The sequence below is a fragment of the Pteronotus mesoamericanus genome, unplaced genomic scaffold (assembly GCF_021234165.1).
Source record: "Pteronotus mesoamericanus isolate MK-2021 breed Mesoamerican mustached bat unplaced genomic scaffold, CSHL_Meso_final contig_1018, whole genome shotgun sequence".
Classification (NCBI taxonomy): domain Eukaryota; kingdom Metazoa; phylum Chordata; class Mammalia; order Chiroptera; family Mormoopidae; genus Pteronotus; species Pteronotus mesoamericanus.
The window spans coordinates 3,435,396-3,447,697 of record NW_026555002.1 but is presented as its reverse complement, the minus strand read 5'-3'; the positions used below and the strand labels follow the sequence as shown (position 1 = coordinate 3,447,697).

The 12,302-nt window shown below is 57.1% G+C and overlaps 2 protein-coding genes and 1 non-coding gene across 3 annotated transcripts in view; 2 read left to right on the top strand and 1 right to left on the bottom strand.

The window, feature by feature from the left end:
• SNORC (secondary ossification center associated regulator of chondrocyte maturation) overlaps positions 1-12,302 on the top strand; it is a 252,871-nt gene that overhangs the window by 205,439 nt on the left and 35,130 nt on the right. The window lies entirely within an intron of this gene.
• The window catches only part of INPP5D (inositol polyphosphate-5-phosphatase D), a 58,999-nt gene that overhangs the window by 40,193 nt on the left and 6,504 nt on the right, over positions 1-12,302 (top strand). The window contains exons 17-23 of the mRNA XM_054570792.1: positions 1,519-1,608; positions 2,379-2,492; positions 3,763-3,845; positions 5,235-5,322; positions 8,561-8,710; positions 9,618-9,714; positions 11,556-11,822. Coding sequence (XP_054426767.1) covers positions 1,519-1,608; positions 2,379-2,492; positions 3,763-3,845; positions 5,235-5,322; positions 8,561-8,710; positions 9,618-9,714; positions 11,556-11,822 — 889 coding nt within the window. The remainder of the gene's footprint in view (positions 1-1,518; positions 1,609-2,378; positions 2,493-3,762; positions 3,846-5,234; positions 5,323-8,560; positions 8,711-9,617; positions 9,715-11,555; positions 11,823-12,302) is intronic.
• On the bottom strand, positions 118-248 carry LOC129069150 (small nucleolar RNA SNORA21). Its single transcript, XR_008528981.1, has one exon. It is a non-coding gene; the product is annotated as a small nucleolar RNA SNORA21 (small nucleolar RNA).

The window sequence follows — 12,302 nt, the reverse complement described above, 5'->3', positions numbered from 1 at the left end:
CTGGGGAGGCACAGGTCGTGGCTGCAGGACCCCCCTGAGCCCCAGGGCATAGTCAGTGCTATTACGTCAACACTCTCTAAAATATGTTAAAGAACATTTTTATTTTTTTCCGGAACACATTGTCACACCCCTGATTGAAGCGAAACAACACAACATGCTGCCACTTCACCCAAAAGCGGTGTTTTTACTTTGCCCTTTCTGCTCAGTGGGTCATTAGGGAAAGGCCCAATGAGTGCTTTGAAAAGGGGTTAAAGAACATTTTTTTAAAATGCTGCTTGTCTGGCCCGTAACTTCTCACTGGGACACCCCTTCTTCTGTGGCTGCCACGCGCGGGCAACCCCGCACGCAGCCGAACCCCTCCTGCCCTCCCCTGCGGCTCCACACGGCACCGGACCCTCGCTGAGCTCCTCCTGTCCGTCTGAACGTGTCCTAGGAGGGGGGCCCCCTGCCCTCTCCCCTCCTGTCTCCGAGAGGGGGTGTCCTCCCCCTCCTCCTTCCTGGGCGGGCTCTTTCCCTGGGTCCTGACTCGATTCCCTCCTTCTCCCCGGTACCAATGACCCCACTCGCGTCTCTTTCCCTTTCTGCTTCTCATTCCCTGTCCCACCTCCTTGTCCCCCTTCTATCTGACTGTTTCAATTTGTTTTCCTGCTGGTCGTTCCCCTCTGCATTGTGTTTGTGGTTTTTCTGCCCATGGCCTCTGGTTGGCTGAGGGGTGGGATGTTTCTCTTTTCCTTGCTGATCTGCAAAAGCTTTATAGAAAAGGACAGAACTCTCTTCTTTTGCCTTCTTGGTCTCCTGCACTGTTTTCCCTGGAGCTTCCCCCTCGTCTCTTCTCCTCCTCCTGCCTCCCCTGCAGAGTGCGCGCAGCCTCGCGGTCCTGCTCCCCCTAACTTCCTGCCTCTGTTCTACAGATAAACCTTCCGCCCCGAGTCCCCAGCCAGGCGCCGCCACAGGGCTGTATCGAAAGTCCTTAGAACTTCGTATTTCTAGAACTGTGTTCTTTCCGTTATCTGCTCCAAATGTGCTCGGCTGCCTTCCCTTCCATTCAAGCCCCAAGCTTCTTGATAGAGTTGGGCACCCTCAGTTTCTACACTTGGTCACCTCCACTCTCCCCTGATCCTGCAAGTCACTATGGGCCGGGGGAAGGTGCCATCTCTCTTGCTGCTGAGCTTGGTGACCTCAAATCCCCACGCTGCTCTTGGCTGTGAGCCTCTCTCATCAATACAGCAGAGTGCTCATACCAAACAATCTCCGCAGCGCGCACTCCCTGATCAACGTTAAAGTGTGTGAGTCTTCTTCAGGGAAAAGGAGCACAGGCACATTTTGGCCACGGAGCGGGCAGTGTCAACCACTGTCACCGGTCCTTTTGGACGTGGCTGAGGGAGGTCAGTGGAAGCACCAGCGCACAGCTCCCGGAGGCTTCCGTGAGCGCGAGCGGTTTCTGCTGGGGCGCGCCCCCCTGGGGCTGACCCGAAGGCCTCCCCCTCCCCGGCTCAGAGACGCCTTCCCTCCCTGCAGGCAGCACCAGCGACATCATGACGAGCGACCACAGCCCTGTTTTTGCCACTTTTGAGGCAGGAGTCACCTCCCAGTTTGTCTCCAAAAACGGTAAGTGGTGGGCAGTGTCTGTCCCTCCATTGTCCACAGAGACAGGGGACCTCGGGCATTGCCCTCTGGTCACAGCGGTCAGTCGTCTGCACGAGCGCTTCCTGCGGCACGTCCATGGCCGAGCCGCGTCAGGAGTTCAGGCCGGGCTCCTCCTCCTCTGTGGCAAATACGTCGGCTTGTTAAGCCTCGCTTTTAATACAGTCTTTAAAATGGGGTAAATGAATGTTTTCTAAGGTGGGGCACGTCTGCCACCAGAGAACCTTCTGGGTGGGACTTGGGTGACCATTCATTAGTAATCCATTTATTTTACTATGTTTTGAGTTTGTCTCTTCTGTGTAAAGCAAGCAACACTGATTTCCCATTTAGTCTTGTGGTTCGTTCTTAAATGCATTTATTAAAGTTAAAAAAGGGAGTCTAAAGAAAACATAAGTCCCTCTTAGCGCAGGGGCGTGGTAGGCAGAGAAGGTAAAACATGTGAAGATGGAAGGCAGGTGACTGAGCTTGGGGAAACGCTAGGGCAACGAATACTCGGATTTACAGGCAATTTTTCAAATGACCCCGCTCCGCCCTGGTCGCCGGGCCACCCCCATCCCCCCCGGGGCTGCGGTGCTCAGTGAGGGTGGTGGGACTTCTTCCTGAAGCCCCACCTCTCTTCCCCGGACTCTCCCCTCCCCTGGACCCTGGGGGCAGCCCCGTGCCGGGGGGCTGGTTTGCAGGGCTCCACCTCCGGGCACACGGTGGACCCGGATCTCTGGCGTCTCCCGTTCCAGGCCCGGGGACTGTTGACAGCCAGGGGCAGATCGAGTTCCTCAGATGCTTCGCCACCCTGAAGACCAAGTCCCAGACCAAGTTCTACCTGGAGTTCCACTCGAGCTGCTTGGAGAGTAAGGGCTGGCCAGGCTTCCTTCCGGTCGCGGCGGGCCCGGCTCTGCCTCACGGGTGCCTCTGCACTCATGGCGCTTTGCCCCATTTTGCCTCTCTGGGAAGGGCTCATGGATACACCACAAAGTGGGGGTCAGAGAAGCGGGGTCACAGGCGGAGGGTACCAGGGGGTGTGGGGTTGCCTAGTGGTCTGCGATGCTGCCCCTCCAGGGACAGGGCAGGCTCTCAGGCAGTGACCTCTCAACCCCTTGTAGGCAACTGGGCAGCTGGATCCTTTCCTCGCCCTGCAGGGCGGAGTGTAGCCCACTCGAGGTTCCCCCTGGGCCAGGCTCTGCTGGAGCCAGAGGTTCCTGGGCAAAGTCCCGAGCTGCTGGGGCAACACCAGGCCCTGAGCCGCCCACTCCTCCGTGGGGCCCTCTGCTCTTCCCGCTCCATGGGCAGCTGTCCCGGGGGCCTGGAGGCTCAAGAGCAAGCTGGAGGGGAGCCCTGCCTCTGCCAGCCAGCGGCAGTTAGCGCAGAACACCCCTTCTAGGCGATGCTTGCAGGCGTGGTGTCTGAGGCTCTTCCGTGTGGGCAGACCTGTGAGGTTTCTAGCTCTTCTTGCTGAGATGGTCCAGGCAGGGGAGGTGGTAGTGGGGTTGGGGGGCAGGATCACCTCCACGAGAGGAGGTGACGGGATGATCGAGGTTTCCAGACGTTTCCAGAAATCAGGAAGAAGACCTGCGCCCCCAGCTTCAGTGCTGCCCCGCCCCCTCCCTTCTCGGATTCACTTGGGCCAAGTCCTGGTGGAAGACCCACCCTCTCTGCGTCGCCAGGAAGCCGCCAGGTCCCAGTTCACCAAGCAGGGGCACAGTGCTTCCAAAAACGATGAGAACTTTTTATGTGGGTGTTTTTAATAAATTATTGAGACATTTGCATACATTTCTATGGAAACAGCATATTAGGAAGCTTAAATTAGCATTTCAAAAGGCTGCTATCTTGAGTGGCGTGGGAGAGCTGTCAAGTTTCCTAATCTCCTTCCCTGCGAAGCTATGATTTCTTTGCCGCCCGCTTTGTTGCGAAGAGGAGCCTGAAAGGAGAGAAATCTGATTTTCCTAAAAGTAAATAGACCCTGTTGGCAAATGACCATCCCCTGCACCAAAACAGAATCCCCAACAAGCCCGTCCCCCCAAACGGCGCCGTGGCCCCCGCCGGTGGAAGAGGCAGGACAGTACGGGTTGGCCGGCCCTGGGCGTCTGCGCTCTGAAAACCAGCCTGCTTGTCCTCTGACAGGTTTTGTCAAGAGTCAGGAAGGAGAAAATGAAGAAGGAAGCGAAGGGGAGCTGGTGGTGAAGTTTGGTGAGACTCTTCCGAAGGTAATTCAAGACCAGGCCATCCCCAGGGAGGGCCTTGCAGCTGCCCGGCCAGCTGTGCTGGGCAGTGACAGATGCAGCCAGACCCGAGCCGAGGGCGCGGGCGTCCCCAGCGCCAAGTGTGGAGGAGGCCACCGCAGGCCGGCCTGCGCTCCTGGCTGGCTCTCTTCTGAGGTGGTTTGTGGTGCGCTTTTCAGCGATGGTTAAACATGAGCTTATGTCCAGTGGCCCCAATGTTTTTAAATGGATTTCAATTCCCGTAAGGGATTCTGGGAGGGATATACTGGTCACCCTGGCCAACCATGTGACATTACAAAGGAGGAGACTGAGACAGATCCCAGAGAGGTTTCTTCACGGCCATACAACTTCAGTGACAGACCCAGGACCTGTGCCCCAAGGTCCCAATTCCCCAGCAGTGAGTGCTCCTTTGCCTGGTCAGCTCGGGCTCGAGGGTCAAGTGCAGTAATAGAGAGGAGGCCATTGGCTCCTATACAGACTGAACACTGAGAGAACTTGCGGGGACCGTAGCCCGCGAGAGCAGAGGGTTATAATTTAAAGTGTACAAGCAAAACTTAGTGGGAACACATTTGTCCTTACTGCGTGGAAAAGCATGGTTTTCTCCCTGGGACCCAGGACTGTCCTGGGATGTTCCGTTCATGGTGAACATGTCTGATATGTGTGCTGGGTGCACAGTGGAGTAGGACCTGTCACATAACGAGGGAGGTGGCACAGAGGCACAAGGCTGAGATGATCTGTCACATGGGGCGGTCTCTCAGGGCCTCTCCCGCAAGGTTCTCTCAGAGGTGACAGCTGAGATGAGTTTTGGAGGATGGCCTCTCACGGCTGGAGGGACCTGTCCTCTCCCAAGGCAGGGGTGGGGTGTAGGCAGGTTTCAGGGGGCTGGGTCACCCACACTGGCACCCACCGGTGACTGGCACCAGCTTTCGGGCCACGCACACGAAGACCATGTCCTCTCAGAAGCAGAGGCCGGCTCCCGGACCACAGTCCCCTGATTCAGGGGCACTCTGACGGGGGGCCTCCACGAGGCGGGCATCGCCGTCGGACGTCCCGAGGCGGGGTTCATGTTCACCGGCATCCTGGTCAGTGAAGGTGCAGCCTACCTGCGGCCGGCCCCAGGGCCTGCGGTGCGGGAATGGTCAGTGTGTGATGGGAATGGACAGGAGAGGAAGGTAGGCCCATCTTCGCCTTGGCAGGTGTGGAGGACCCATGGGTTCCTTCCTGCTCTCTGGGCATGAAGAGCAGAGATTCAAATGCATTTCAGGACAACGTGTACCGGCCTGCTCTCTCCAGCACTCCCCTCCTCTGGGCCGACGACCCTTACCTGCCTGTCCCTGACCTGTCCCTTCTAACCCCATGCCCTTCTCTTTGCAGCTGAAGCCCATTATTTCTGACCCCGAGTACCTGCTGGACCAGCACATCCTGATTAGCATTAAATCCTCCGACAGTGACGAGTCCTACGGTAAGGCTCCCACGGGTGCCACGCCTGCTGTTCTCTGGTGGCCTCTGAGGTAAGGAGGCGGTGGCATTTCCGTCATAGAAAGCCCACCTGGCGTTCCCCGCCCCACTCTCCTGCCGCTCCTTTCCCCAAGCCAGGGCTGCCAGGGGACAGTCACTGGTAAGACATCCTTCCTGCCCCATCGGGCTTCCGGCAGCAACAGCCACCAGCCACCGGCCACAGCCTCTCCCACTTACAGAGACTTTCCTGTGTCAGATTCCATGCAGGGTGCTTGGCAAACATTTAAAAATTTTATTCTGACAAGACCTTCTGAAGCAGGCACTGTCCTCCCGATTCGTAGGCGAGAAAACTGAGGCTCAGAGATGGTAAGGGACTTGCCCCGGTCACCCGGGCAGGAACAGGCCGAGCCCTTGTTTGAACCCAGGTCTGCCCAGCATTGTTCAGTGAGTGCTCAGGCCGACGGCCCCGCCAGCTCTCCTGCTAGAGCTGCCACCTTCTGTGACGCCTTCAGCCCGTCCGTAGCTCCAGCCCAATGTCGGGCTCACCCTCGCTCTTGGCCCGTTCGGCGTGTCCCCGGCACGGACGGAGGGGTGGGTGACCAGAGAAGGGCTGGAGGCAGGTGCCTGACTGAGCAGCTCCGTACGGGCCAGGCTAGGGGCAGACGCCTGAGCCCGGGGGCAGTAGGGAGCCATCGAAGGCTCAAGCAACAGTCACGTGATCCGCTTCCCCTCTTACAAACATGTGAGTTTGCAAGGATCGAGGGGAGAGCTAGGGGCCCAGAGTGACACCAGCGACAGTGACGACGGAGGGACAGGAGGAGCCTGGGAGGCAGTAAGAGGGGAAGCGGTTGGGCTTTGGGAACTGCGGAAAGCGGGGTGTCGAGGACGGCCCTGCACTTCTGGTTCGAGGGGCTGGGCCAGTGTCCCTGTTTCCCGACCCCGGTCAGCGGGGGTGAGGGACGGGCACCGGGGGCCGACAAGCACAGCCAGAGAAGTGAAAGGACACCCAGAGGCTGGGGCGTCAGGGACCCCATCAGAGCTGGTTTGAGAGAAGGCACGGCTACAGTCTCAGGAGTGCCCGAGAGATCCAGCAAAATACAAACCCAGCAGCGTCCCTCAGACAGAGTGGCTCGGGCGCCCCCGCGGCCGCGGTGAGGCGCTGTTCGGGGCCGGGGGCGGGGGACGCAGCTGGGGGGAGCGGCGGTGAGGAAGCAGGGGCATGAGGCAGGTGGGCATGCAGACCGGGGCCGGGAGGGCCTTGTTTTCGGCGGGAGGCATTTGAAGGTGCTCAGTGCTAATGGAGGAAGGCAGGACACAGAAAGAGGCATAGTCACAAAAGTGCCCGTGGGTGCGGGTCGCCCACTGTGCAGACTCGGCCAAAGCTCTGGGATGTAGGGACAACTCTACCCTTATTGCAAGGTAAGGACATGAAGTGTCTTGTTCAAGGTCGTGTAGCTACTGAGTGGCTTTGAAAAGCTACTGTGTGACCTTGAACTCGAACTCAGGCAGCCCAGCTCTGGAATCATGCCTTTCACCCCTTCCCAGCCCAGCACTGGAAAGAGGATCCCCGAGCCAGGGCAGGGACGGCAGAGCCCGGGGTGTCCTGGCTCTGGACCCGAATCTCCCGTCTGTCGCAACGGGGTGAAGAGAAAGGATCCTTGTGGGTGCCGGAATGTTTGAAGTTTTGGTGCCAGAAAACGGGAACTTGGCTCTGACTGTTCCATTTTCTTGATCAAATACTGTATTCTTCCTTTTTTTCCTCTTCTTGATATGCATCGTCCCAAATACACATTGTAATAACAAAGAAAGAATCTACCAGCAGCCTCATTCCCCTCTGCTGCAATCCTTTTATTTTGGCTTCAAACTTGCACCCTCATACATACATATGTAAATTTCTACATTTCTAATCATCACAGAGGTACCATTTATATTCTGCTTTCCTTACTTTGTATTAGATAAGACCCATTTTCCATGATCTTCTTCCATGGTCTTTGTGATTGTTGCTTTTTCATGGCTTCATAATATTCTCTGGATTTACTGACTCCTCATTTCTTTTTAAAAAGATTTTATTTATTTATCTTTTAGAGAGGGGAAGAGAAGGAGAAAGAGAGGGAGAGAAACATCAATGTGTTGTTGCCTCTCGTGCACCCCCTACCAGGGACCAGCCCCGCAACCCAGGCCTGTGCCCTGACTGGGAATCAAACAGGCAACTCTTTGGTTCGCAGGCCAGCGCTCACTCCACTGAGCCACACCAGCCGGGGCTGTCTCCTCATTTTTTTAAAGTCACCTTTATTACTGTTACTGCCAGTTATATGTGTTAGTGTTTTCAATGACACTGATATGGATCTCTCTGGGGGCATTTTTTACTCTCCGGAAGCTACATCTTTTTATTTTATTCCTTTGGACTGTCTCTTCAGAGTGAATCCCCACATTTACCGGTCAAAGGGTGCAGGCATGTTTGTGCTTCTCGGCCCTTGTTATCAAGCCAATTGCTAGGAAGGCTCTGTGTCACCATGTGGACCTTGTCATGTCCCAGGGCACTAGTTTCCCTGAGCCTGGCTGGCACCGGGCGTCTCGTCCTTCCTCCTATTTTGAGCCGAGTTCACGTCTGCGAGGGTCCCTTTGTGCTGCCTTCACAGGCGTCTTTGATGCCTTACAAGGCTGAATGAGTTTCCATTTATTGAAATTAACCAGCTACAAGTCTTTCGTGTGAAATGACTGTTTGGGTTCTCTGCCTATTTGTCTGCTGAGGATTTAATTTTGAGGAGTTCCTCGTGAGTTCACATAAAATCCTGCTTTGTGAAGCTGACTTCAGTGAATGGTCCCAGTCAATCTTCTCATTTTCTCTCTTTTTTTTTCCCCTCTGTGTAAAAGTTTTAAACTTTTATATCTTCTTATCTGTCAGTCTTATTTTGTCATTTCTGACAGTGTCAAACCTTGGAAAACTGTCATTCCTTCCAGCCATCAGACTGATATTTAATTGTTTTTCTGCTGGATTTTCTATGATTTCATTTTTTTTCACATCCGTTAATCTACATCGAGTTAGTCAGTGTAAATTTTGAGACATTTTCCCCAGATTGCGGAGGTGCTATTCTGCAGGATTTTTCGAAGGTCCCTGCCTCGGCCATTGTTTTGAAGGACCGCCTTTGCTGGTAGAGCTAACTCTCCAGGCCAAATCCACAGTGCTTGCCCCGTGAAACGGTGGAGCCTTGGCCTGACGGGTGTCCCGTCCCCGTCCCCAGGCGAGGGCTGCATCGCTCTACGGTTAGAGGCCACGGAAACCGAGCTCCCCATCTACACGCCTCTCACCCACCACGGAGAGATGACGGGCCACTTCCAGGGGGAGATCAAGCTGCAGACCTCCCAGGGCAAGATGAGGGAGAAGCTGTACGGTAAGTGTCAGCCCCCCCACCCCAGGCCCTCTTTAGCGCCGCAGGCGCTAAAACCTCTCCCTCCCCGCCGCCCCCCACCCCAGGCCCTCTTTAGCGCCGCAGGGTTAGGAACGGGAGTGAGGTTCCTCTCAGCAAAGCTGTTGAGCTCCCCGTCTGAGAGCCAGGTATCACCCTTGTTTGGTAGATGGGGAAATGGAGGCACAAAGAGGTCCAGTGCTTGGCGAAAGGTCATTCAGAGTGAGCCACCGAAGGTGAAGGGCAGGTTCGCCCATGCTCAGCAGGATTTGTAAATGTGTTGGGCCCTGCCTCACGTGGCGGTGAGGCAGCCGGGCTCCCTGCCTGTGGACTGTCTGGCACCCAGTGCTCCTTGGAGGGCGCTGGGCCATCGGGGCACTGCCTCCCATGGGCAGGGCCCCCCTCTGCCCTGTGGGAGCAGCTGTCTCTAGCGGGACTGTGGGCCGGAGCGAGGAGACCTCCACGACCACACTGCAGCGTCAGAAATGAAGACGGGTCCCAGTTGCCCTTTAAGCCCAAGGGGAAGGGGGTTGCCTCAGGCACTGGGAGCTCTGGGGGAGCCACCTTGTTATAGATGTTTGTTTTGTTAGGATCTGCCAGGAACAATTGGTCTGTTTTGTCCCTTGCAGACAGTAGACAAAAGTTGGAAGTGTCACATGAAATGACCCCTCTGGGTCACACGTGCCAATTCTCCTTCCTCTGGAGCCGTGGCAGGCAGAACTAATCAATCACTGAATTTGCATGAGGCCTCAGAATTCAGCTTAGCCCGCCTCCCCAGGCAGACGGTGTCCGCCGCTCGGCTCCGGCTAGTCTCTAGAGACCTCTGCCCTCCAGGCCGAGACTCTGCATGCTGGGCCCTCACGTGCACTTTCCCGGCCCCCTCTCCCTGCAGACTTCGTGAAGACTGAGCGGGATGAGGCCAGCGGGCCCAAGTCTCTGAAGAGCTTCACCAGCCACGACCCCATGAAGCAGTGGGAGTCTGCCAACAGGTAGAGGGGGGGTTGCCGGGCTTCACCGCAGAGCTAGCCTTGCAGGGGGAGGGCAAGTGGAGCGCGGAGAACCCGAGGACCCAGCGGGGAGAGAGGCGCTGTCCTGCTTTCAGCTCCAAGGCTTCGGACCACAAACCCGCGGCTCTGGGAGCATTGGTGTGACTGTGACCAGGCCAGGGAGACTCCTCTGTGTTGGAAACTTTAGTTCCATTCAACAGACTTGGGTTGAGCACTTACTATGTGACAGGTTCTGGAGAAACCAAGGCAAATGAGGTACTGTCCTTGACTTAGGGACACACAGCCTAGGACACATGTCCCATCTGGGAGAAGGCACCTGCCGAGATGGCTGCCTGGAATGGTTGCCGGGCCTCCCAGGCAGCCAGGACAGGCGACACCGGCAGTCTTGGGGCCAGCAAACCCCGAAGGGGAGAAATCATGCAGAGCGGGGTGGGGGAATACGCACAGGTCGCTCTTGGCAGAGGCCGGGCTGGCACTGATCAGACGTTATAGGAGGGCCCAAGAACAGAGTCACCTCAGCTCCGATAGGGTCTCAGGTCCCAGAATGAAGCCAGCAAAGGCTTCTGCGCCTGCTCACCCGCCGAGGGGACAAAGCTGTGTCATTAGCTGAGTGAAAAGCCCAAAAGCTGCTGCAGAGCCCAGTGTGCTGTGCTGCTATGGTCCCCCCGCCCCGCCTGCCCATCCGTCGGGCTGTCCCCGATGCCCACCCACCCCTGGGAACACAGGAGCTCGCCTCTCCAGATCATCCCCTCATCTGCTTCCAACTTCCGATGGCTGCGGCCACGGGTGCTAAGAATCCCCTCTCAATCCTTTTCTCCCACTATTATCCAATCAACGAAAGCACCGTGGCTCTCGCGTCTGTGCTTGGCTCCAGAGTCTGGATCCGTGTAGCTCTGAGTTTTTTTTTCCTTTTTACTGGTATGAGTGTGAACACTGCCCGCGCGGGCGGTGAACCAGGCTGGCCGAGCAGGTGGGAGCCAGGAGCGTGCGTCATAACCTGTGTGCTTACAACTCTGCCGGTTCGTCCTCATGACAGCACCGTCTAACAAAAAAGGACAACGCTTCTGTCCCCAAAAGTCATCGCAGAGTTGGCGTCTCGGGTCACCTCGCCTGGGCTGTCTGCTCAGCAGCTTTACGGGGACCCCCAGTGTGCAAGGCTCCAGCCTCGACCTTTGCGGCCTCATCTCCAAATGCCCACGTAGCCATTTCCATTCCCATGACTCACACACATGTGCACGCCGACATGTCTTGGGGGTGGGGGGACTCCCCATTTACCTCCGCCCCCGCCTGCCCTCCCGCACGGCCACTCTGCCCCGCCGGCCGCAACAGCGGCTCGCTCCACTCTGCCCACTGGCTTGCGGGCCCTCTGACGGTTCCTGGAGCAGTCAAGCCCCTTGCCCTCAGGGCCGAGGCCCCCCATCCTTCCTACCTGCCTCCTCTGGCAGGCCTTCCCCGACGCCCTGCCAGTCCAGCTGGGCCGCTTTTGTGGCTCTCGGTCAGACTTCACCCGCGCATGTTGTCCATGAGCCGGTTCTGCCGGCCTCCTCCACCAGACCTGACCTGCACGAGGCGGGGACAGCAGCTGCCTCCTTCCCGGCTGTGCTCCTTCTGCCAGGCCCGGGGCCTGGTGCTCCCTGGCCTGAAGCCGTAGTGCTGCGTGAACGACTGGGCACATGGCCGGGCGGATCCACCACCCCCGCGGTGAGGGCGTGGACGAGGTCCTGAGCGGCCCGAGGAGCATCCGAAGACACCGTCCTCGGCGGGGCCTGACCCAGCGGCGGGACGGGAGACCTGACGTAGGGCTTCACGTGTCTCTCCCACAGGGTCCCTCACTGCGGTGGCTCCAACATCACTGAAATCATCAACCCCAATTACATTGGCATGGGGTCCTTGGGGCACATGAAGCAGGCACCATCCCCCGACCAGCAGCCCACAGCCTGGAGCTACGACCAGCCGCTCAAGGACCCCTCCCTGGGACCCGGGAGGGGGGAGAGCCCTCCGACGCCGCCCTCGCAGCCGCCCGTATCGCCCAAGAAGTTTTCGTCCTCCTCCTCGACCCGCGGTCCCTGTCCCAGGACACAGGAATCCAGGTGAGCACGCCCTCCGCCAAGGGCTCTCCCTTCCCGGGGACCTCGCTGTTGGGGACCCGGCCCCAGGATGGCGGCTGCAAGAGGGCAGGGGCGTGTGTCCGCTTCAGTCCCTGACTCACCCTCGGGGCCTGGACCACGGCAGGCCCTGGAGAAGTACTTGGAGTCCTACCCTGTGAGTGTGACGTGAAAGATTTTTTAAACAGAAAATTTTGAAGATACTGTCAAGAAAAATACCAGATTTTGCCATGTGTGATACACACCCATGTTTTTTTTTGCGCATTATACACAGGGCTGTATCATACCCTTTATTATACCTGTAATATGTAATCATTATACCCATGTATAAAGTGCATCCTTATTTTCCTCTCAAAAATTTGGGCAAAGAAGTGCACATTATATGCAGCATAATACAGTTCCTCCGTATTGAAACTACACTTACTGAAAAATACACTTCTAGAGCCAGTGAGCCCTCAGGCCACT